General features: G+C 44.8%; 1 protein-coding gene across 3 annotated transcripts in view; it reads left to right on the top strand.

The window, feature by feature from the left end:
• Positions 1 to 24810, top strand: part of EMC2 (ER membrane protein complex subunit 2) — a 104437-nt gene extending 79627 nt beyond the window's left edge. For all 3 annotated transcript variants that reach the window (XM_044295037.1, XM_044295036.1, XM_044295039.1), the window contains exon 12: positions 24325 to 24810. In XM_044295037.1, coding sequence (XP_044150972.1) covers positions 24325 to 24411 — 87 coding nt within the window. In that variant the 3' untranslated portion in view covers positions 24412 to 24810. The remainder of the gene's footprint in view (positions 1 to 24324) is intronic.
• Positions 24811 to 25174: the final 364 nt, after the last annotated feature.

Raw genomic sequence — 25174 nt, 5'->3', positions numbered from 1 at the left:
AGCTCCCATGTAAGTTCCTTCTGTGAGCATGGGCAGATCAGAGTCCACTACTTGTTCCATTTCTCAGTAAACCATGGACCAGGCTTTAGTATGGCACACCCTGCACAAGCCATGCTCGTTTGAGAGTGCCACAGAGATAGTCTCTAAGCTCATCCGTGGTACCTATAATTAAAAGCTATAGATACCTTTGGCGGCAATTTTTTTATGATTGCATTTCACGCATTTTGGGCTAAAATCATGTTTCAATTTGTATTTATTAAAAATATTCAACCGTTCTGTCACAAAGAGTTAACTGTTTCACTTTGTGGCAGTCATTTACTAACCCTTATCTCTAAATTACTAAAAGGTCACTTATTTAAGCCACATTCTTATTGGTAAGATAAGAACTGAGCCATTACTGAATGTATATAAGGTCAGAGATAAGGAGCCCTCAGCTGAGCTGCCTGACGAAACACAATAAAAATACAAAGCCTTATACTAGAGATTCTGAAGGCCGTACAGAGAAAGGGGTTCAACATTTTTAATAAAGACCAATTGAAAAAAAAATTTTAGCTCAAAATGAGTACAATGCAATAATAAGAAAATTGTCCGCAAAGGTGTACATAGCCGTTAATGTATGTCTGTGGGGATTTCTTTGCTGTGTGCTTAACTTTAGGCTCTTGGGTCAGCAAGGTCCCAACTATCTGGTCTCGATGCAATTGAACAGATTTGTCTGCACGTTCAGTATGCAGTCTTTGAGGTCCAGGGTTGAAGCTATGGAACAGGGAGGGGTGTTTTCTTCTAAGTTGACCACCAACGTTTTCTACCCAAAGAAAGTTCAGCGCCTCTCTTGTCAGTCGGTTGTGTCTACATCGTATCCATAGTGGCCTCATTTATGTGCGTTAGAATAGCTGAAATGCTGAATAAAGCCCATGGACAGGAGTGGCGCTGTTTCCAGAAAACCAACACGTGATGGTTTTCCCAAACTCCCATAAACTCTTGTACATTGGGTGTACATTGTTGCCTTGGCCAGGTTGTAGTTATTCCAGGGCCTGAACATGGTGAAAGTGTTTGCCTTTTTTCTGTTTTTCTTTTTCTGTATAGGTTTGCTTCTCCTTTTAACCCCTTAGGGACACAGCCTTTTTACACCTTAGGACCAGGCCATTTTTTGAAAATCTGACCAGTGTCACTTTAAGTGCTGATAACTTTAAAACGCTTTGACTTATCCAGGCCATTCTGAGATTGTTTTTTCGTCACATATTGTACTTCATGACACTGGTAAAATAAAGTTAAAAAAATATTTTTTTTTGCATAAAAAAAAGTCAAATTTACCAAAAATTGGGAAAAATTTGCAAATTTCAAAGTTTCAGTTTCTCTACTTCTGTAATACATAGTAATACCCCCAAAAATTGTGATGACTTAACATTCCCCATATGTCTACTTCATGTTTGAATTATTTTGGGAATGATATTTTATTTTTTGGGGATGTTACAAGGCTTAGAAGTTTAGAAGCAAATCTTGAAATTTTTCAGAAATTTACAAAAACCCAATTTTTAGGGACGAGTTCAGGTCTGAAGTCACTTTGCGAGGCTTACATAATAGAAACCACCCAAAAATGACCCCATTCTATAAACTACACCCCTCAAGGTATTCAAAACTGATTTTACAAACTTTGTTAACCCTTTAGGTGTTGCACAAGAGTTATTGGCAAATGGGGATGAAATTTGAGAATTTCCTTTTATTGCCTAATTTTCCATTTTAACCCATTTTTTCCACTAACAAAGCAAGGGTTAACAGTCAAACAAGACTGTATCTTTATTGCCCTGACTCTGCCGTTTACAGAAACACCCAATATGTGGCCGTAAACTACTGTACGGCCACACAGCGGGGCGTAGAGTGAAAGGTGCGCCGTATGGTTTTTGGAAGCCAGATTTTGCTGGACTGGTTTTTTGACACCATGTCCCATTTGAAGCCCCCTGATGCACCCCTAGAGTAGAAACTCCATAAAAGTGACCCCATCTAAGAAACTACACCCCTCAAGGTATTCAAAACTGATTTTACAAACTTTGTTAACCCTTTAGGTGTTGCACAAGAGTTATTGGCAAATGGGGATGAAATTTGAGAATTTCATTTTTTTGCCTAATTTTCCATTTTAACCCATTTTTTCCACTAACAAAGCAAGGGTTAACAGCCAAACAAGACTGTATCTTTATTGCCCTGACTCTGCCGTTTACAGAAACACGCCATATGTGGCCGTAAACTACTGTACGGCCACACAGCGGGGCGTAGAGTGAAAGGTGCGCCGTTTGGTTTTTGGAAGGCATGTTTTGCTGGACAGTTTTTTTGACACCATGTCCCATTTGAAGCCCCCTGATGCACCCCTAGAGTAGAAACTCCATAAAAGTGACCCCATCTAAGAAACTACACCCCTCAAGGTATTCAAAACTGATTTTACAAACTTTGTTAACCCTTTAGGTGTTGCACAAGATTTAATAGAAAATAGAGATACAATTTCAAAATTTCACTTTTTTGGCAGATTTTCCATTTTAATATTTTTTTTCCAGTTACAAAGCAAGGGTTAACAGCCAAACAAAACTCATTATTTCTGGCCCTGATTCTGTAGTTTACAGAAACACCTCATATGTGGTTGTAAACTGCTGTACGGGCACACGGCAGGGCGCAGAAGGAAAGGAATGCCATACGGTTTTTGGAAGGCAGATTTTGCTGGACTGGTTTTTTTGACACCATGTCCCATTTGAAGCCCCCCTGATGCACCCCTAGAGTAGAAACTCCATAAAAGTGACCCCATCTAAGAAACTACACCCCTCAAGGTATTCAAAACTGATTTTACAAACTTTGTTAACCCTTTAGGTGTTGCACAAGATTTAATAGAAAATAGAGATACAATTTCAAAATTTCACTTTTTTGGCAGATTTTCCATTTTAATATTTTTTTTCCAGTTACAAAGCAAGGGTTAACAGCCAAACAAAACTCATTATTTCTGGCCCTGATTCTGTAGTTTACAGAAACACCTCATATGTGGTCGTAAACTGCTGTACGGGCACACGACAGGGCGCAGAAGGAAAGCAATGCCATACGGTTTTTGGAAGGCAGATTTTGCTGGACTGGTTTTTTTGACACCATGTCCCATTTGAAGCCCCCCTGATGGACCCCTAGAGTAGAAACTCCAAAAAAGTGACCCCATTTTAGAAACTACGGGATAGGGTGGCAGTTTTGTTGGTACAAGTTTAGGGTACATATGATTTTTGGTTGCTCTATATTACACTTTTTGTGCGGCAAGGTAACAAGAAATTGCTTTTTTGGCACCGTTTTTTTTTTTTTGTTATTTACACCATTCATCTGACAGGTTAGATCATGTGGTAATTTTATAGAGCAGGTTGTCACGGACGCGGTGATACCCAATATGTATACAATTTTTTTTATTTATGTACGTTTTACACAATAATTTCATTTTTAAAACAAAAAAAATGTTTTAGTGTCTCCATAGTCTAAGAGCCATAGTTTTTTAAATTTTTGGGCGATTATCTTAAGTAGGGTCTCATTTTTTGTGGGATGAGATGACGGTTTGATTGGCACTATTTTGGGGTGCACATGACTTTTTGATTGCTTGCTATTACACTTTTTGTGACGGAAGATGACAAAAATGGCTTTTTTTACACCGTTTTTTTTTTTATTTTTTTACGGTGGTCATCTGAGGGGTTAGGTCATGTGATATTTTTATAGAGCCGGTGAATACGGACGCGGCGATACCTAATATGTATACTTTTTTTTATTTATGTAAGTTTTACACAATGATTTCATTTTTGAAACAAAAGAAATCATGTTTTAGTGTTTCCATAGTGTAAGAGCCATAACTTTTTCAGTTTTTGGGCGATTATCTTGGGTAGGGTATGATTTTTGCGGGATGAGATAACGGTTTGATTGTTACAATTTTGGCATAGATGCGACTTTTTTGATCACTTTTATTACCTTTTTTGGGAAGTAAGGTGGGCAAAATTCCAATTTCATCATAGTTTTTAATTTTTTATTTTTATGGCGTTCACCGTTCGGGTAAAGTAACATTACCGTTTTATAGATCAGGTCGTTACGGACGCGGCGATACCAAACATGTGTAGGGAATTTTATTTCTTTCATTTTTAATCAGTGATAAATGTGTTTTTTGATTTTTACTTTATTTTTCACTTTTTTCACTTTTTTTTTGACCCAGACCCACTTGGTTCTTGAAGATCCAGTGGGTCTGATGTCTACATAATACAGTACAGTACAATATATAGTACTATACTGTATTTTACACTTTGTCTGAACAGATCTATGCCTTTCAGCATAGATCTGTTCAGCACCATGGACAGCAGGACGCCTGAGCAGGCGTCCTGTTGTCATGGGAACCTTCCCCGTCTGCTCAGTAGTGGCCAGAGCTGCGCAGACGGGGAAGGGTAAGGACGGGGTTCTGGGGGGGCTGTCTGGGGGCTCTCTCCTTCTCCCATCGGGGGGCTGCAAAGGCACAGCAGCCCCCCGATGGGAGAGGGAGGGAGCTCCCTCTTACTGTTAACCTTTTCCATACAGCGGTCCGTACGGACCGCTGTATGGAAAGGGTTAAACGGCTGACATCGCATCACCGATGTCAGCCGTTTATACCAGGGTGCCAGCAATGTGCTGGCACCCTGGTATACCCACTAGACGCCAACGATTACGCAATGGGAGGCGGGCGGGGGATCGCGATCCCGCCTACCGCACCGCCCGCCTCCCGCACCGCCCGCACCGCCCGCAACCCTCCCCCTGCACCTCCCACCGTGCCCAAATAACTCAGGGGTGCAGGGGGAGGAATACTGGACAACGTTTTGAAACCTAAAGTTTCTGATCCCCGCGGTCAGGGACCGCGGGGATCATAAACTGCAGATATCGCAGCAAACCGCAGGTCTGAATTGACCTGCGGTTTGCCGCGATCGCCGACATGGGGGGGTCACGGGACCCCCCCGCGCATTTAGCCTAGGTGCCTGCTCAATGATTTGAGCAGGCACCGGGTTCCGATCACTGCCAGCCGCACGGCAGTGATCGAAAATGCACAGGGCGTACATGTACGCCCTGTGTCCTTAAGTACCAGGGCACAAGGGCGTACCTGTACGCCCTGTGTCCTTAAGGGGTTAAAGGGAACCGGTGACCTGGATTATGGGTATAGAGCTGAGGACATGGGTTGCTAGATGGCTGCTAGCACATCCGCAATACTCAGTCCCCATAGCTCTGTGTGCTTTTATTGTGTAAAAAAAACTATTTGATACATATGCAAATTAACCTGAGATGAGTCCTGTATGTGAGATGATTTGGGGACAGGACTCATCTCGGGTTAATTTGGATATGTATCAAATCGTTTTTTTTTACCCAATAAAAGCACACAGAGCTATGGGGACTGGGTATTGCGGATGTGTTGGTGGCCATCTAGCAACCCATGTCCTCAGCTCTATACACAAAATCCCGGGGACAGGTTCCCTTCAAGCTTGCACTAGGAAGGATAACAGAAATAAACACACACTAATCCCATATGGACTAGCTCTGCCCCTAAGGAAGTTCTTGACTTTGGACAATCTTGTTAGGAATTTTCTTAGTGGTTCATTTTCCTGCAGCGCCACCAAAGGGCAATTAAGTATTGCCGAGTGTCCATTCAGGTGAATGGGTGGCCTGTGTAATGTAAGACAGGACAGGTCCTCCGGAGACACCTTGTATAACTGCTCTCCACCTGCGCCAGGAGATGAGGATCCTGAGCAGAGGATTAACTCCCCAAGTTGTATGGAATTAGGTTTTCATATAATGGACAATCCCTTTAAGTTGGTAGGGGGCTGAAATCATCCTTCAAATTAGGTTGTATGTTCTGAAAAGGGAATCAATACCAGGGAGTGCAATGACAAGTATATGACCGCTATGTCTGTATTTTTATGACATTGTTCAAATTGAACGTGGGTATGTTTTGCCTGATGAAACTAACATAAGTAAATTAATATTTGTGGAGCAGTCCCCTTTTAAAGTGATTGTCCCACAACAGCAACTTATCCCCAATTCACAGTATAGGGTATAAGTGTCTTACCGCTGGGACCCCTGCCGATCACAGGAAACACAGGCCCCGGTTCTTGTGATTGGTGGAGGACCCCTGCCGATCCATAGAGCGGTTAAGTAGTAATGGGACAAACTCTAGCAGATAAGCCCTAAAAATATACCTTCTGTAGGTACAGTAGTCCCTTTGCAGTACCCCAGGTCCATATCAGTATTTTTTCTCTACCTCTTTTAATATTTATAGCATTATCTTTTTTTTACTGTTTATACAACGCTCAGAAATCTGACCTGATTTCTTCAAAAGTCCCAGTGATTTTATCAAAAGATTCCCAAGCATTACCGATGCTTTTTGTATCAAAGCCGCTTCTGGAAGGAATTGAAACTCCCGTAGCTGCAGATTAGAACCATTCCTGTTTGCCTGGGAATGGAAGGGGAGCGTCGGAAGAAAAGGTGTTCTGTTCTCCTTCAGGTCGGGCGTACTCAAGTTTATCAGCGAGCAGAGTGGAAATAAAGAGTAACCCGTGCCGCTGGACAAGGCCTGTTATCTCAGCCGGCAGCCATGGGAATTTGTGGAGGTGCAATACACGTAGAGCCTTCATTGCAGACACATCGGAGCTGTTACTATGCCGCGGGCATTAGGTGGTCTGCATCTAAAACGTTAAAATCTCCAAACCACAAATAGAAGATCTTAAGTCACCTGTTAAGTTGTTGTATGTGGAGGCTAGCTGACAATGCATATAGTTAATATTGCTGCTAGTGCAGGGTTTTATACTTTCCCTCCAAGGGGTTGCCTGGTTTCATGATATTGATAACCTACAGTATACTCTTTTTGTGTTTTTTTTTTTTTTTGTTTTTTTTTTTTTTTCCTTTGTTGTGATTAAATGAAAATAAAATGTAAAAAAAAAAAGTACTTTTAGGCTGCGTTCACACGGGCGAGATTTCCGCGCGGGTGCAATGCAGTAGGTGAACGCATTGCACCCGCACTGAATCCTGACCCATTCATTTAAATGGGGCTGTGCACATGAGCGTTTTTTTTTTCACGCATCACTTCTGCAATGCTTTAAAATCGCAGCATGTTCTATATTCTGCGTTTTTCACGCAGCCCTGGCCCCATAGAAGTGAATGGGGCTGCGTGAATAACGCATTGCATCTGCAAGCAAGTGCGGGTGCAATGCGTTTTTCACTGATGGTTGCTAAGAGATGTAAACCTTCAGTTTTTTATCACGCGCGTGAAAAATGCATCAAAACGCATTGCACCTGCGCGGAAAAAACTGAACTACTAAACGTAATCGCAGACAAAACTGACTGAACTTGCTTGCAAAATGGTGCGAGTTTAACTGAACGCACCCTGAACGCATCCGGACCTAATCCGTCACGCTCGTGTGAACTCAGCCTTATAGGGAGAGTAGCCACATGCACAGTCATCCTCCATTGGTTTCTGTGGAAGCTCTGGCTCAGCTATTTTCAAATGTCCCTTAGCAGTGAATGGAGAGATGGCTGTGTGGTATGCTCTTCACTTTGGGTGCCCCGTTCTGGTGATAGGTGCGGGTCACACCTCTGGGACCTGCTTCTATCTGACATTTGGGGTATATCCTACTGATAAGCCCAAAAATGTTTAGATGGGAAAACCCCTTTGAAGAGATTCTGTCACCAGGATTATGCCTATAGAGGCGTTCATATGTGCAGTTAGGTCTCCTTCAGCATGTTTTAAATATACTTGTGTTACTGCCATCAATGATTTAGTTTATATGAAAAATCGATTTTATTCATACAGTGGCGGAAATAATTATTTGACCCCTCACTGATTTTGTAAGTTTGTCCAATGACAAAGAAATGAAAAGTCTCAGAACAGTATCATTTCAATGGTAGGTTTATTGTAACAGTGGCAGATAGCACATCAAAAGGAAAATCGAAAAAATAACTTTAAATAAAACTGATTTGCATTTCATTGAGTGAAATAAGTATTTGAACCCCTACCAACCATTAAGAGTTCTGGCTCCCACAGAGTGGTTAGACACTTCTACTCAATTAGTCACCCTCATTAAGGACACCTGTCTTAACTAGTCACCTGTATAAAAGACACCTGTCCACAGAATCAATCAATCAAGCAGACTCCAAACGCTCCAACATGGGAAAGACCAAAGAGCTGTCCAAGGATGTCAGAGACAAAATTGTAGACCTGCACAAGGCTGGAATGGGCTACAAAACCATTAGCAAGAAGCTGGGAGAGAAGGTGACAACTGTTGGTGCGATTGTTCGAAAATGGAAGGAGCACAAAATGACCATCAATCGACCTCGCTCTGGGGCTCCACGCAAGATCTCACCTCGTGGGGTCTCAATGGTTCTGAGAAAGGTGAAAAAGCATCCTAGAACTACACGGGAGGAGTTAGTTAATGACCTCAAATTAGCAGGGACCACAGTCACCAAGAAAACCATTGGAAACACATTACACCGCAATGGATTAAAATCCTGCAGGGCTCGCAAGGTCCCCCTGCTCAGGAAGGCACATGTGCAGGCCCGTCTGAAGTTTGCCAATGAACACCTGAATGATTCAGAGAGTGACTGGGAGAAGGTGCTGTGGTCTGATGAGACCAAAATAGAGCTCTTTGGCATTAACTCAACTCGCTGTGTTTGGAGGAAGAAAAATGCTGCCTATGACCCCCAAAACACCGTCCCCACCGTCAAGCATGGGGGTGGAAACATTTTGCTTTGGGGGTGTTTTTCTGCTAAGGGCACAGGACAACTTATTCGCATAAACGGGAAAATGGACGGAGCCATGTATCGTGAAATCCTGAGCGACAACCTCCTTCCCTCTGCCAGGAAACTGAAAATGGGTCGTGGATGGGTGTTCCAGCACGACAATGACCCAAAACATACAGCAAAGGCAACAAAGGAGTGGCTCAAGAAGAAGCACATTAAGGTCATGGAGTGGCCTAGTCAGTCTCCGGACCTTAATCCAATCGAAAACCTATGGAGGGAGCTCAAGCTCAGAGTTGCACAGAGACAGCCTCGAAACCTTAGGGATTTAGAGATGATCTGCAAAGAGGAGTGGACCAACATTCCTCCTAAAATGTGCGCAAACTTGGTCATCAATTACAAGAAACGTTTGACCTCTGTGCTTGCAAATAAGGGTTTTTCCACCAAGTATTAAGTCTTTTTTTGTTAGAGGGTTCAAATACTTATTTCACTCAATGAAATGCAAATCAGTTGCTATCTTTTATTTAAAGTTATTTTTTCGATTTTCCTTTTGATGTGCTATCTGCCACTGTTACAATAAACCTACCATTGAAATGATACTGTTCTGAGACTTTTCATTTCTTTGTCATTGGACAAACTTACAAAATCAGTGAGGGGTCAAATAATTATTTCCGCCACTGTATGTGAATTACCTTCCTAAGGAGCCCATGTCCCTTTGGCCATTGAAGCCCAGCTGTGCCCTTTCTCCTGGAGCCCAGCACTGCCCCACATCCAAAAATGCCTTCCTTTCAGTCCCGATGTTACTGTGCTGGCAACCCCAGGGAATGCACGTCTCTGCACGCATGTGCAAGATTAAGGCGCTTCTGGGCAGTGACGTTGGCGCTGGAAGGAGGACATTTTTGGATGTGGGGCGGTGCTGGGCTCAAGGAGAAGCGGCGCGGCTGGGCTTCAACAGCCATAGGGACATGGGCTCCGTAGGAAGCTAATTAGCATATGAATAAAATCTATTTTTTATATAAACTAAATCATTGATGGTAGTAACACAAGTTTGTTTAAAAATGCTGATGGAGACCTAACTGCACATATGAACCCCTCTATAGGCATAATCCCTGTGACAGAATTTGTTTAAAGTGTCAACAAACAGTTCATCAATCAATAGTACAGTGTGTGTACATTTTTGGCTACTATTAGGGATGAGCTAATCGCCTTTGAATGCTTCATCAGAAGTCGATTCGCATAAAACTTTGAATACTGTACAGAGCAAGCGCTCCGTACAGTATTAGAATGTATTGGCTCCGATGAGCCGAAGTTATTACTTTGCGACTTCCGGAAATAACTTCGTAAATTTATGTCTACTGTAAAAAACCTTGGTACCGATCTCGGGTACGGAACCCGAGTTCAGTACAAAGGTTCCTTACAGTAGAAATAAATTTTACGAAGTTATTACCGGAAGTCTCGCGAGACTTCGCAAAGTAATAACTTCTGCTCATCGGAGCCAATACATTCTAATACTGTACGAAGCGCTTGCGCCGTACAGTATTTAAGCGAAGTTTTATGCGAATTGGCTTCAGATGAAGCATCTGAAATCAATTCGCTCATCCCTGTAGCTGCCGTTTTTAGCAGTTTTCCTCTGCAGGCTCTGTCTCTAGTTTGCAGTCCTCCTAGGTCTGGTGGGTGGCAGCTTGCTGGCATCTTCTGCACACAAAGTAGAGAAGATTTTGCTTCCTAACCTAACCTCTCACTCTCCGAAGCAGTCTCAGGATCATGGAGGACATTACAAAGACATACTGACCTGTATGGTTGTGAACAAAGCTCTTGTGCTGAGCTAGAAACTTAGAGCGCCGCTGCTTTCTCAAACAGCTGATCGGCGTGAGTCCCGGGTGTCTGACCCCCCATCAATCATCTTCTGGATAGGTCATCAGTTTTAAAGTCTTGGAAAACCCCTTTAAGGTCAACATATTCTTTGAAGCGGTTTTCCAGAACCTAGATATTAATGACCTAACCTGAGGTTAGGTCATTAATATCAGATTGACGCCAGAAACTATAAAGTGTATGGAGCTGGAAGTAGAAAGTTCCACACGCTGTGCACTGGCTGTTCCAGGTACTTCAGCACAGCTTCCATCCACGTGAATGGGAGCCGATCTGCAGTACGCCGGTGCTGTAAACTGCACAGTAGGGCTGCAACGATTAATCGATGTAATCGATTATATTCGATAACTGGATTCGTTGTCGACGAATCCAGTTATCGAATAATCGCCGATTCGTTGCTATGCGGGTGGTCGCTGCATCTTTATTTTACCTTTTTACAATGACGCTCCTGTAACAGCCAGGCAGAGCGGACGGCGGCGCAACGTCACTCACTCACGTGACATGCCTGCTCCGCCTCCTTCATTCATAAGGTGGGCGGAGCAGGTGCGTCACGTGAGTGAGTGACGTTGCGCCGCCGTCCGCTCTGCCTGGCTGTTACAGGAGCGTCATTGTAAAAAGGTAAAATAAAGATGCAGTGATTAGTCCGACTTATAAGCATCGGGGCCGGGGCTGTTATGTGGAGGGGGGAGGATCTGTCTATGGCACTGCTATGGGGAGGGGGGTCTGTGTATGGCACTGCTATGGGGAGGGGGGGCCTGTGTATAGCACTGCTATGGGGAGGGGGGAGGATCTGATCTGTGTATGGCACTGCTATGGGGAGGGGGGTCTGTGTATAGCACTGCTATGGGGAGGGGGGAGGATCTGTGTATGGCACTGCTATGGGAAGGGGGATCTGTGCACTGTTATGAGGAAAGGGATCTGTGCACTGTTATGCCCATAACAGTGCACATATCCCCCTCTCCATAACAGCGCCACCCACAGATCCCCCTCTCCATAACTACGCCACCCACAGATCCCCCTCTCCATAACTACGCCACCCACAGATCCCCCTCTCCATAACTGCGCCGTCCACAGATCCCCCATAACTGCGCCGTCCACAGATCCCCCTCTCCATAACTGCGCCGTCCACAGATCCCCCTCTCCATAACTGCGCCGTCCACAGATCCCCCATAACTGCGCCGTCCACAGATCCCCCATAACTGCGCCGTCCACAGATCCCCCATAATAGTGTCGTCCACAGATCCCCCATAATAGTGTCGTCCACAGATCCCCCATAATAGTGTCGTCCACAGATCCCCCATAATAGTGTCGTCCACAGATCCCCCATAATAGTGTCGTCCACAGATCCCCCATAATAGTGTCGTCCACAGATCCCCCATAATAGTGTCGTCCACAGATCCCCCATAATAGTGTCGTCCACAGATCCCCCATAATAGTGTCGTCCACAGATCCCCCATAATAGTGTCGTCCACAGATCCCCCATAATAGTGTCGTCCACAGATCCCCCATAATAGTGTCGTCCACAGATCCCCCATAATAGTGTCGTCCACAGATCCCCCATAATAGTGTCGTCCACAGATCCCCCATAATAGTGTCGTCCACAGATCCCCCATAATAGTGTCGTCCACAGATCCCCCATAATAGTGTCGTCCACAGATCCCCCATAATAGTGTCGTCCACAGATCCCCCATAATAGTGTCGTCCACAGATCCCCCATAATAGTGTCGTCCACAGATCCCCCATAACAGTGTCGTCCACAGATCCCCCATAATAGTGTCGTCCACAGATCCCCCATAATAGTGTCGTCCACAGATCCCCCATAATAGTGTCGTCCACAGATCCCCCATAATAGTGTCGTCCACAGATCCCCCATAATAGTGTCGTCCACAGATCCCCCATAATAGTGTCGTCCACAGATCCCCCATAATAGTGTCGTCCACAGATCCCCCATAATAGTGTCGTCCACAGATCCCCCATAAGTGTCGTCCACAGATCCCCCATAATAGTGTCGTCCACAGATCCCCCATAATAGTGTCGTCCACAGATCCCCCATAATGGTGTCGTCCACAGATCCCCCATAATGGTGTCGTCCACAGATCCCCCATAATAGTGTCGTCCACAGATCCCCCATAATAGTGTCGTCCACAGATCCCCCATAATAGTGTCGTCCACAGATCCCCCATTATAGTGTCGTCCACAGATCCCCCATTATAGTGTCGTCCACAGATCCCCCATTATAGTGTCGTCCACAGATCCCCCATAATAGTGTCGTCCACAGATCCCCCATAATAGTGTCGTCCACAATTTGTTTTAATATGGCCTTTGAACATAATTTTTCAAGTAAGATCATATAAACCTCTCTGTTTTGTAATTTTGTCGTTTTTCCCGATTAATCGATTAATCGTAGAAATTAATCGGCAACTAATCGATTATTCAAATAATCGTTAGTTGCAGCCCTACTGCACAGTATACAGAGCCTTCTGCTTCCTACACTATATAGTTTCTGGTACCAATGGCTGATTGGTGGGAGTGCTGGATGTCGGACCCACACCGATCTGATATTAATGACCTAGCCTAGTAATAAGTAATCAATATCTGTAGCCCGGACAACCCCTTTAAGGGGTTATCCAAGACTAAAAACTGCCCCCCGTATGTCTGGGCCCCTCCTGAATATACTTACCTGGCCCCCCACTCCTTGTGCCTCCCCTGGTCCCCGCACCGCCGCTGCTGCTTCTCCCCGTGCGCAGATGAAAACATCTGGTGTCGAGGGGGGGTGGGGGCGGAGGAGACGATGGCAGGTAAGGCTAGGGAGGCTCGTCCCCGCCTGCCATTGGCTGCTCCCCCTGACACTGGATGTTTTCATCCGCAGACGGGGAGAATTTGGAGCGGCGGCAGTGCGGGGAGCCAGGTAAGTATATTCAGTGTGAGGGGCCCAGGCATATGGGGGGCAGTTTTTAGTCTTGGATAACCCCTTTAAGCTCCTATCATCTTTATAGCTAACATGTCAGCAAATACAATTTCAAGCATCTGGAGTAGTCACCTTGGAAAATAACTATAGTCCTGTCATGGGAGAGATGATTTACTGCCAGGTTTTCAGCAGAACCCCATAGTGCCGTATGAGTGGCCATACAACGCAGCCATGAATTAATCAAACGCCTGCTGTACAGTTACAAAAGAACACATTTTTTTTTTTTCCTTTGTTGTGATTAAATGAAAATAAAATGTAAAAAAAAAAAGTACTTTTAGGCTGCGTTCACACGGGCGAGATTTCCGCGCGGGTGCAATGCAGTAGGTGAACGCATTGCACCCGCACTGAATCCTGACCCATTCATTTAAATGGGGCTGTGCACATGAGCGTTTTTTTTTTCACGCATCACTTCTGCAATGCTTTAAAATCGCAGCATGTTCTATATTCTGCGTTTTTCACGCAGCCCTGGCCCCATAGAAGTGAATGGGGCTGCGTGAATAACGCATTGCATCTGCAAGCAAGTGCGGGTGCAATGCGTTTTTCACTGATGGTTGCTAAGAGATGTAAACCTTCAGTTTTTTATCACGCGCGTGAAAAATGCATCAAAACGCATTGCACCTGCGCGGAAAAAACTGAACTACTAAACGTAATCGCAGACAAAACTGACTGAACTTGCTTGCAAAATGGTGCGAGTTTAACTGAACGCACCCTGAACGCATCCGGACCTAATCCGTCACGCTCGTGTGAACTCAGCCTTATAGGGAGAGTAGCCACATGCACAGTCATCCTCCATTGGTTTCTGTGGAAGCTCTGGCTCAGCTATTTTCAAATGTCCCTTAGCAGTGAATGGAGAGATGGCTGTGTGGTATGCTCTTCACTTTGGGTGCCCCGTTCTGGTGATAGGTGCGGGTCACACCTCTGGGACCTGCTTCTATCTGACATTTGGGGTATATCCTACTGATAAGCCCAAAAATGTTTAGATGGGAAAACCCCTTTGAAGAGATTCTGTCACCAGGATTATGCCTATAGAGGCGTTCATATGTGCAGTTAGGTCTCCTTCAGCATGTTTTAAATATACTTGTGTTACTGCCATCAATGATTTAGTTTATATGAAAAATCGATTTTATTCATACAGTGGCGGAAATAATTATTTGACCCCTCACTGATTTTGTAAGTTTGTCCAATGACAAAGAAATGAAAAGTCTCAGAACAGTATCATTTCAATGGTAGGTTTATTGTAACAGTGGCAGATAGCACATCAAAAGGAAAATCGAAAAAATAACTTTAAATAAAACTGATTTGCATTTCATTGAGTGAAATAAGTATTTGAACCCCTACCAACCATTAAGAGTTCTGGCTCCCACAGAGTGGTTAGACACTTCTACTCAATTAGTCACCCTCATTAAGGACACCTGTCTTAACTAGTCACCTGTATAAAAGACACCTGTCCACAGAATCAATCAATCAAGCAGACTCCAAACGCTCCAACATGGGAAAGACCAAAGAGCTGTCCAAGGATGTCAGAGACAAAATTGTAGACCTGCACAAGGCTGGAATGGGCTACAAAACCATTAGCAAGAAGCTGGGAGAGAAGGTGACAACTGTTGGTGCGATTGTTCGAAAATGGAAGGAGCACAAAATGACCATCAATCGACCTCGCTCTGGGGCTCCACGCAAGATCTCACCTCGTGGGGTCTCAATGGTTCTGAGAAAGGTGAAAAAGCATCCTAGAACTACACGGGAGGAGTTAGTTAATGACCTCAAATTAGCAGGGACCACAGTCACCAAGAAAACCATTGGAAACACATTACACCGCAATGGATTAAAATCCTGCAGGGCTCGCAAGGTCCCCCTGCTCAGGAAGGCACATGTGCAGGCCCGTCTGAAGTTTGCCAATGAACACCTGAATGATTCAGAGAGTGACTGGGAGAAGGTGCTGTGGTCTGATGAGACCAAAATAGAGCTCTTTGGCATTAACTCAACTCGCTGTGTTTGGAGGAAGAAAAATGCTGCCTATGACCCCCAAAACACCGTCCCCACCGTCAAGCATGGGGGTGGAAACATTTTGCTTTGGGGGTGTTTTTCTGCTAAGGGCACAGGACAACTTATTCGCATAAACGGGAAAATGGACGGAGCCATGTATCGTGAAATCCTGAGCGACAACCTCCTTCCCTCTGCCAGGAAACTGAAAATGGGTCGTGGATGGGTGTTCCAGCACGACAATGACCCAAAACATACAGCAAAGGCAACAAAGGAGTGGCTCAAGAAGAAGCACATTAAGGTCATGGAGTGGCCTAGTCAGTCTCCGGACCTTAATCCAATCGAAAACCTATGGAGGGAGCTCAAGCTCAGAGTTGCACAGAGACAGCCTCGAAACCTTAGGGATTTAGAGATGATCTGCAAAGAGGAGTGGACCAACATTCCTCCTAAAATGTGCGCAAACTTGGTCATCAATTACAAGAAACGTTTGACCTCTGTGCTTGCAAATAAGGGTTTTTCCACCAAGTATTAAGTCTTTTTTTGTTAGAGGGTTCAAATACTTATTTCACTCAATGAAATGCAAATCAGTTGCTATCTTTTATTTAAAGTTATTTTTTCGATTTTCCTTTTGATGTGCTATCTGCCACTGTTACAATAAACCTACCATTGAAATGATACTGTTCTGAGACTTTTCATTTCTTTGTCATTGGACAAACTTACAAAATCAGTGAGGGGTCAAATAATTATTTCCGCCACTGTATGTGAATTACCTTCCTAAGGAGCCCATGTCCCTTTGGCCATTGAAGCCCAGCTGTGCCCTTTCTCCTGGAGCCCAGCACTGCCCCACATCCAAAAATGCCTTCCTTTCAGTCCCGATGTTACTGTGCTGGCAACCCCAGGGAATGCACGTCTCTGCACGCATGTGCAAGATTAAGGCGCTTCTGGGCAGTGACGTTGGCGCTGGAAGGAGGACATTTTTGGATGTGGGGCGGTGCTGGGCTCAAGGAGAAGCGGCGCGGCTGGGCTTCAACAGCCATAGGGACATGGGCTCCGTAGGAAGCTAATTAGCATATGAATAAAATCTATTTTTTATATAAACTAAATCATTGATGGTAGTAACACAAGTTTGTTTAAAAATGCTGATGGAGACCTAACTGCACATATGAACCCCTCTATAGGCATAATCCCTGTGACAGAATTTGTTTAAAGTGTCAACAAACAGTTCATCAATCAATAGTACAGTGTGTGTACATTTTTGGCTACTATTAGGGATGAGCTAATCGCCTTTGAATGCTTCATCAGAAGTCGATTCGCATAAAACTTTGAATACTGTACAGAGCAAGCGCTCCGTACAGTATTAGAATGTATTGGCTCCGATGAGCCGAAGTTATTACTTTGCGACTTCCGGAAATAACTTCGTAAATTTATGTCTACTGTAAAAAACCTTGGTACCGATCTCGGGTACGGAACCCGAGTTCAGTACAAAGGTTCCTTACAGTAGAAATAAATTTTACGAAGTTATTACCGGAAGTCTCGCGAGACTTCGCAAAGTAATAACTTCTGCTCATCGGAGCCAATACATTCTAATACTGTACGAAGCGCTTGCGCCGTACAGTATTTAAGCGAAGTTTTATGCGAATTGGCTTCAGATGAAGCATCTGAAATCAATTCGCTCATCCCTGTAGCTGCCGTTTTTAGCAGTTTTCCTCTGCAGGCTCTGTCTCTAGTTTGCAGTCCTCCTAGGTCTGGTGGGTGGCAGCTTGCTGGCATCTTCTGCACACAAAGTAGAGAAGATTTTGCTTCCTAACCTAACCTCTCACTCTCCGAAGCAGTCTCAGGATCATGGAGGACATTACAAAGACATACTGACCTGTATGGTTGTGAACAAAGCTCTTGTGCTGAGCTAGAAACTTAGAGCGCCGCTGCTTTCTCAAACAGCTGATCGGCGTGAGTCCCGGGTGTCTGACCCCCCATCAATCATCTTCTGGATAGGTCATCAGTTTTAAAGTCTTGGAAAACCCCTTTAAGGTCAACATATTCTTTGAAGCGGTTTTCCAGAACCTAGATATTAATGACCTAACCTGAGGTTAGGTCATTAATATCAGATTGACGCCAGAAACTATAAAGTGTATGGAGCTGGAAGTAGAAAGTTCCACACGCTGTGCACTGGCTGTTCCAGGTACTTCAGCACAGCTTCCATCCACGTGAATGGGAGCCGATCTGCAGTACGCCGGTGCTGTAAACTGCACAGTAGGGCTGCAACGATTAATCGATGTAATCGATTATATTCGATAACTGGATTCGTTGTCGACGAATCCAGTTATCGAATAATCGCCGATTCGTTGCTATGCGGGTGGTCGCTGCATCTTTATTTTACCTTTTTACAATGACGCTCCTGTAACAGCCAGGCAGAGCGGACGGCGGCGCAACGTCACTCACTCACGTGACATGCCTGCTCCGCCTCCTTCATTCATAAGGTGGGCGGAGCAGGTGCGTCACGTGAGTGAGTGACGTTGCGCCGCCGTCCGCTCTGCCTGGCTGTTACAGGAGCGTCATTGTAAAAAGGTAAAATAAAGATGCAGTGATTAGTCCGACTTATAAGCATCGGGGCCGGGGCTGTTATGTGGAGGGGGGAGGATCTGTCTATGGCACTGCTATGGGGAGGGGGGTCTGTGTATGGCACTGCTATGGGGAGGGGGGGCCTGTGTATAGCACTGCTATGGGGAGGGGGGAGGATCTGATCTGTGTATGGCACTGCTATGGGGAGGGGGGTCTGTGTATAGCACTGCTATGGGGAGGGGGGAGGATCTGTGTATGGCACTGCTATGGGAAGGGGGATCTGTGCACTGTTATGAGGAAAGGGATCTGTGCACTGTTATGCCCATAACAGTGCACATATCCCCCTCTCCATAACAGCGCCACCCACAGATCCCCCTCTCCATAACTACGCCACCCACAGATCCCCCTCTCCATAACTACGCCACCCACAGATCCCCCTCTCCATAACTGCGCCGTCCACAGATCCCCCATAACTGCGCCGTCCACAGATCCCCCTCTCCATAACTGCGCCGTCCACAGATCCCCCTCTCCATAACTGCGCCGTCCACAGATCCCCCATAACTGCGCCGTCCACAGATCCCCCATAACTGCGCCGTCCACAGATCCCCCATAATAGTGTCGTCCACAGATCCCCCATAATAGTGTCGTCCACAGATCCCCCATAATAGTGTCGTCCACAGATCCCCCATAATAGTGTCGTCCACAGATCCCCCATAATAGTGTCGTCCACAGATCCCCCATAATAGTGTCGTCCACAGATCCCCCATAATAGTGTCGTCCACAGATCCCCCATAATAGTGTCGTCCACAGATCCCCCATAATAGTGTCGTCCACAGATCCCCCATAATAGTGTCGTCCACAGATCCCCCATAATAGTGTCGTCCACAGATCCCCATAATGTGTCGTCCACAGATCCCCCATAATAGTGTCGTCCACAGATCCCCCATAATAGTGTCGTCCACAGATCCCCCATAATAGTGTCGTCCACAGATCCCCCATAATAGTGTCGTCCACAGATCCCCCATAATAGTGTCGTCCACAGATCCCCCATAATAGTGTCGTCCACAGATCCCCCATAATAGTGTCGTCCACAGATCCCCCATAATAGTGTCGTCCACAGATCCCCCATAATAGTGTCGTCCACAGATCCCCCATAATAGTGTCGTCCACAGATCCCCCATAATAGTGTCGTCCACAGATCCCCCATAATAGTGTCGTCCACAGATCCCCCATAATAGTGTCGTCCACAGATCCCCCATAATAGTGTCGTCCACAGATCCCCCATAATAGTGTCGTCCACAGATCCCCCATAATAGTGTCGTCCACAGATCCCCCATAATAGTGTCGTCCACAGATCCCCCATAATAGTGTCGTCCACAGATCCCCCATAAGTGTCGTCCACAGATCCCCCATAATAGTGTCGTCCACAGATCCCCCATAATAGTGTCGTCCACAGATCCCCCATAATAGTGTCGTCCACAGATCCCCCATAATGGTGTCGTCCACAGATCCCCCATAATAGTGTCGTCCACAGATCCCCCATAATAGTGTCGTCCACAGATCCCCCATAATAGTGTCGTCCACAGATCCCCCATAATAGTGTCGTCCACAGATCCCCCATTATAGTGTCGTCCACAGATCCCCCATTATAGTGTCGTCCACAGATCCCCCATTATAGTGTCGTCCACAGATCCCCCATAATAGTGTCGTCCACAGATCCCCCATAATAGTGTCGTCCACAATTTGTTTTAATATGGCCTTTGAACATAATTTTTCAAGTAAGATCATATAAACCTCTCTGTTTTGTAATTTTGTCGTTTTTCCCGATTAATCGATTAATCGTAGAAATTAATCGGCAACTAATCGATTATTCAAATAATCGTTAGTTGCAGCCCTACTGCACAGTATACAGAGCCTTCTGCTTCCTACACTATATAGTTTCTGGTACCAATGGCTGATTGGTGGGAGTGCTGGATGTCGGACCCACACCGATCTGATATTAATGACCTAGCCTAGTAATAAGTAATCAATATCTGTAGCCCGGACAACCCCTTTAAGGGGTTATCCAAGACTAAAAACTGCCCCCCGTATGTCTGGGCCCCTCCTGAATATACTTACCTGGCCCCCCACTCCTTGTGCCTCCCCTGGTCCCCGCACCGCCGCTGCTGCTTCTCCCCGTGCGCAGATGAAAACATCTGGTGTCGAGGGGGGGTGGGGGCGGAGGAGACGATGGCAGGTAAGGCTAGGGAGGCTCGTCCCCGCCTGCCATTGGCTGCTCCCCCTGACACTGGATGTTTTCATCCGCAGACGGGGAGAATTTGGAGCGGCGGCAGTGCGGGGAGCCAGGTAAGTATATTCAGTGTGAGGGGCCCAGGCATATGGGGGGCAGTTTTTAGTCTTGGATAACCCCTTTAAGCTCCTATCATCTTTATAGCTAACATGTCAGCAAATACAATTTCAAGCATCTGGAGTAGTCACCTTGGAAAATAACTATAGTCCTGTCATGGGAGAGATGATTTACTGCCAGGTTTTCAGCAGAACCCCATAGTGCCGTATGAGTGGCCATACAACGCAGCCATGAATTAATCAAACGCCTGCTGTACAGTTACAAAAGAACACATGAAGCGTTGCCAGGACCAAAACCAAATTCTGCAATACAATAAAACAAGGTATGTGTTGTAGCCAAGAAGAAAACGTATACCTGTAGCCTAATAAAGTGCGATACGTGGTGTAACCAGGATATGGGTCCTTGCAGATGCTTTTCTGTACGCTCGTTCAATTTTTACCTTATTAAGCTACGGCGAATACATTGGGGGTACTTACCTTATCATGCCGTGAGCATGTAATAAAAGAGAAAAGCTGTTCCCAGCCAGTGATTGATCAGGTCGCATAGCGAAAGGTCAGAAACAGGTTAACGGCAACTCCGGCGCTCCTCGGTGGACCTGTTTCTTGATCACATAATCCTTTCACACACATCATACCAGACTTACTAAATGAAGGTAAGTTTGGGGAGGGGGGTGCTCATAAATCATCGTCGTAATATGCAGCTTTTCAGAAAATAAACCATTATATTGAAAATTTATTAAGTGTTTAAATGTTCACATTAGACCCAGAAACTGTTTTTTTTTTCCCACCCCTTACCAAAAGCAAATTGCGCAAGTGTTCTCAGGAGAAAATGGCGGTGTATTGCAAATCCGCCTTTCACTGACAAAAGCCAGCCGCGTACCTGCTTAGCATGTGTCGTGTAATCAGGCCGATGAGTGATGGAGGTTGTCAGGGCTGTTAGGAAACTCATTTTAAAAGCAGCGGGAAGCACTCAGCAGCTCTCGATTCAAAGGCTTCAGTCAACTAACAGAGCCGCCCGGCAGAGTAATTATGGGAAGATATAATTGGCCAGGCTTAATTTCTTCCTGAGTAAATGCTGCAGAGTGGAAATTAAACCTTAGTTTAATGGTGTACGGGACTGTTAATCTTCCCGAGCGCTGCTGGAGGAAGACGGTGGCTGCACTTGGGCTCCTTTCTTGCATAGGTTGTCTTAGTCATTGAGAAAAGTGGCCAAAGGCAGGGATTCACAGAATGGACTTAACCTTGTCCGAAGGAATTCTAATCAGGAGTGGTAAATACTTTTAGGGCTCACAGAATAACCACTGTTTAAAACATAACCTTTAATTCTTGAATAATAAAACCAAGTCACCCACAATATACAATAAAGAGAAAATAAATAAAGAAATTCAAAAAGCAAAAATATAGCAGAAGACTATTCCGGTGAAATGTCATTGTAGGAAGGTATGGTGGACATACCATAAGCATAGGGTAAAGGGCACTGTCCCTATTGATGTCCCTATTTCTGCCACCCTACCCACAAATGGAATAGCCTCCCCGATAGGGGCGTTCCTATGTCTCGTGCCTCCTAGTGGCCCTTGGAAGCCCTGGCACTCTTCCAACAATGTGGAATGCTGGTCCTCTATGTAGACCTTTCTTGCATAGGTTGTCTTAGTCATTGAGAAAAGTGGTCAAAGGCAGGGATTGTAATAAAAAAATACGTACTTTGCTTTACATGGCTACCTCGGCGACATGCCCCTATGCACCCGTGACCACTGCAGCCAATCAATGGTAAGTGCCCACGAACCCTGTGCCCACATCTTTCAGTAACTCGGACAGCCCCTTTAAGCATGTCACGGGGTCGTTTTTTTTTTTTTTAAAGAGGACCCATTACTGCTCCCAACATGTAAATATTTGTGTTCATGAAATAATGTTGCTTGTCTCTACTTAATACTCTGCATTGTGTCATTCTGCTGTTATTCCTCCTGGAAATGTATTAATAAACTTACAACTTGTCGTGTCCTTACTTAGGCTAACAATGTCCTATGAATGCGAACAATGTCAGACTGTTTAGGGGCGTGCCCCATTGACAAAGGAAATGGTAACAGCCCGTTGACAATTTATTACACAAGAGCGAATTTCTTGAAATTATTTTAGCGCCCGATTCTGGTACAAATCCTTTCTACCCCAAACAAATATTCTTTAATCTCCCCCTCTCTGTAATTGGCCCGAAACAAATCACAAGAAATTCAAGTTCATTATCATTTGAATTTTGGGGGGAAATTAAAGATGAATTCTAAATCGGTAGAAGCAATTCTTTTATTTCATGGGGAAGGCAAGTATTTCCAAAACCAGACGTGTCAGCGAGAACTCAGGAGTCCTCTGGTGCCTTGACCTCTTATGTTTTCAACAACTTGATGTATGTCCACACGTAGGGAATGATCTGCAGATTTTGACATAAATTCACAAGTTGTCAATTTGCGCTGCAGATCTTTCTTTCATCGCCCTTGATGGTACTGAAAAATGCTGCGGATTCCACTACATGTGAACATATACCATAATGCAAGAGGTGGGTACCAAGCCTTGAGCTGGATTGGAAGGAGTCTTATGTAAATACAATACAAAATAAGCTGCTTTCAACAGCGACTAACCTCTGTTACCTGATCACCCTGAGGGTCCTGTCCCTCCATCTCCAAGTCTTTCTGGCAGACACTGAACTTTTCTCATCTCCCCCATGGTACAGAAACATCCCAAGATAATTAAATTAGTCAACAGAATTAGACTTCCAGCACCACCAATGATCAGCTGTGTGAAGAGGCTGCAACTGCAGCCTCCTCACAGCATACCAAACACAAGGATGTACATTGTATAGCGGCTGTGCTTGCTATTGCAGCCCCGGACCATGGAGTGAGACTGAGCTGCACCTAGGCCATGTCACCAATGAACGTGACTTCACTGGCCTAGAAAGAGGATTCAGCACTCACCAGGGCACCACAGCCTCTTCAAACAGCTGATCGGCAAGGGTGCTTGGAGTTGGATCCCAACCAATCAGATATTGATGACTTGTCCTAAGGATAGGTTATCAATATTTTACTATCAGAGAGACCCTTAAAGCGTACCTGAGTAAGTTTGCATAATGGCTGTAGAATCATAACTGTAAAGGAAAAGATTTTTTTTGGGCTTCCTTAATGTGTTTCTCAGCCATATTATTCCTTGTTCACTTGCACAGCTAGAAGCAGTTCTCTCAGAAGCAGGGGCATCTTCCTTCTGTGGAATCTGCCAGTACTGTATGCAGTGACCTCCCTTCCCGCTGTTTGTTTTCTTCTAGGGAGCTCAGAAAGCTGATGGGGGGAGGGGGCGGGATAAGACTTGGACAAACAGAAGCTTCTCTGCTCTCCAGAAGCAGTTCTCTCATCAGGCTCAGGATCTCAGCTAGTTCTGACACTCCCCCCATTTCCTGCGAGCCTCTTTTGAGTCTCTGTTACCATGGACAGATCTTGCCTGACAGCAGGCAGTGGACTGCAACTTAGGTGGAAGTGAGAGCCCCTAGTGGACATGACTTTACAGCTTTTCTCAGGTGGAAGCAGGCAGATTTTTTTAAAATGAAGTGATTTACAGATTTTCTTTTTACGCCATTCTCTATTAAATGAAATGAAGTTGTTTGACAGTACAGCAACCCTTTAAAAAAGAGAAAAAAAACTTTGCCAACAGGTTTAGCCATTTGATTGTGATACCCTATAGGGGTAGATAGTACTGTCATCTTTCTGAATGTAAAGGGCACCCAAGATGGTTCCCAAAACTCCAGATTGTCTTTTATAATTAGCTTTGTCTATGTGCAGGTAACATTAGCATAATGTCCATCAAATAACAATTCTCCCTGTTCTCAGCTTGCAGGCCGCACCATGACCGACTCGCAGATGTCGCTGAAGGCGGTAGAGAACATGCTGGAAACATTACAGATAACTCAGTCCTAAAATCTCAGCGCTGCAACCTGACCAAATCCGTTCATCCTCCCATCTACAGAGCAGAGTGCACCCGTTGGCTGGACACGGTGGAAGCAGAGGGATTGTGAGACTTGCATCCAATCAGTTCACTAGGAGCCAATGACATTGTCGCGTCTTGAAGATGATCTAAAAAAAATTTTTTTAGAACTTTTTTTTCTTGGTTTTACTGAAGGTAATTAACAGACTGTATATTTACAAGGCCTTTTGGAAGTGACTGCAAATCATGGAGCCATATTTCCTAGAACGTCATACAACAATACTATGAAGAGGGTGAAAGTATGATTTTTAAGGGAGTTTTGAATCACATTCACCCATAGTTTATTTAATTAAAACTCACAATTTTCATTAAAATTTTGTTTGCGCCCCCAAGAATGTTTTTTTAATTTTTATTCTTGCCTTGTATTGACTATGCTCAGGTACTATTGAAACCTCACGTGTTTACTTCCTGCTTGCAGCTACACACACTGCAAAAAACGTTCTCTCTGAATTGGGTGGTGCTTTCAGATCTGGACTGCACTGGGCCAGAACCCTTAATGAACTTTGGTGAAGGCCTCATGCACACGACCGTATCCATTTTTGCAGTCCACACAGGTACTGGCCGCGTGAATACCATATTATCCACTTCCGCAGGCCCTGCAATATATTACAAGGGCCTGCCTAATCTTGTCTGCATAATGTACAAGAATAGGACATGGTCTTTTTCTTATTTTTTTATTTAAATTTTTTATATATT

Source organism: Bufo gargarizans, chromosome 5 (assembly GCF_014858855.1).
Source record: "Bufo gargarizans isolate SCDJY-AF-19 chromosome 5, ASM1485885v1, whole genome shotgun sequence".
Classification (NCBI taxonomy): Eukaryota; Metazoa; Chordata; class Amphibia; order Anura; family Bufonidae; genus Bufo; species Bufo gargarizans.
The sequence above is the reverse complement of the archived record's forward strand: the minus strand, read 5'-3'. Positions and strand labels throughout refer to the sequence as shown.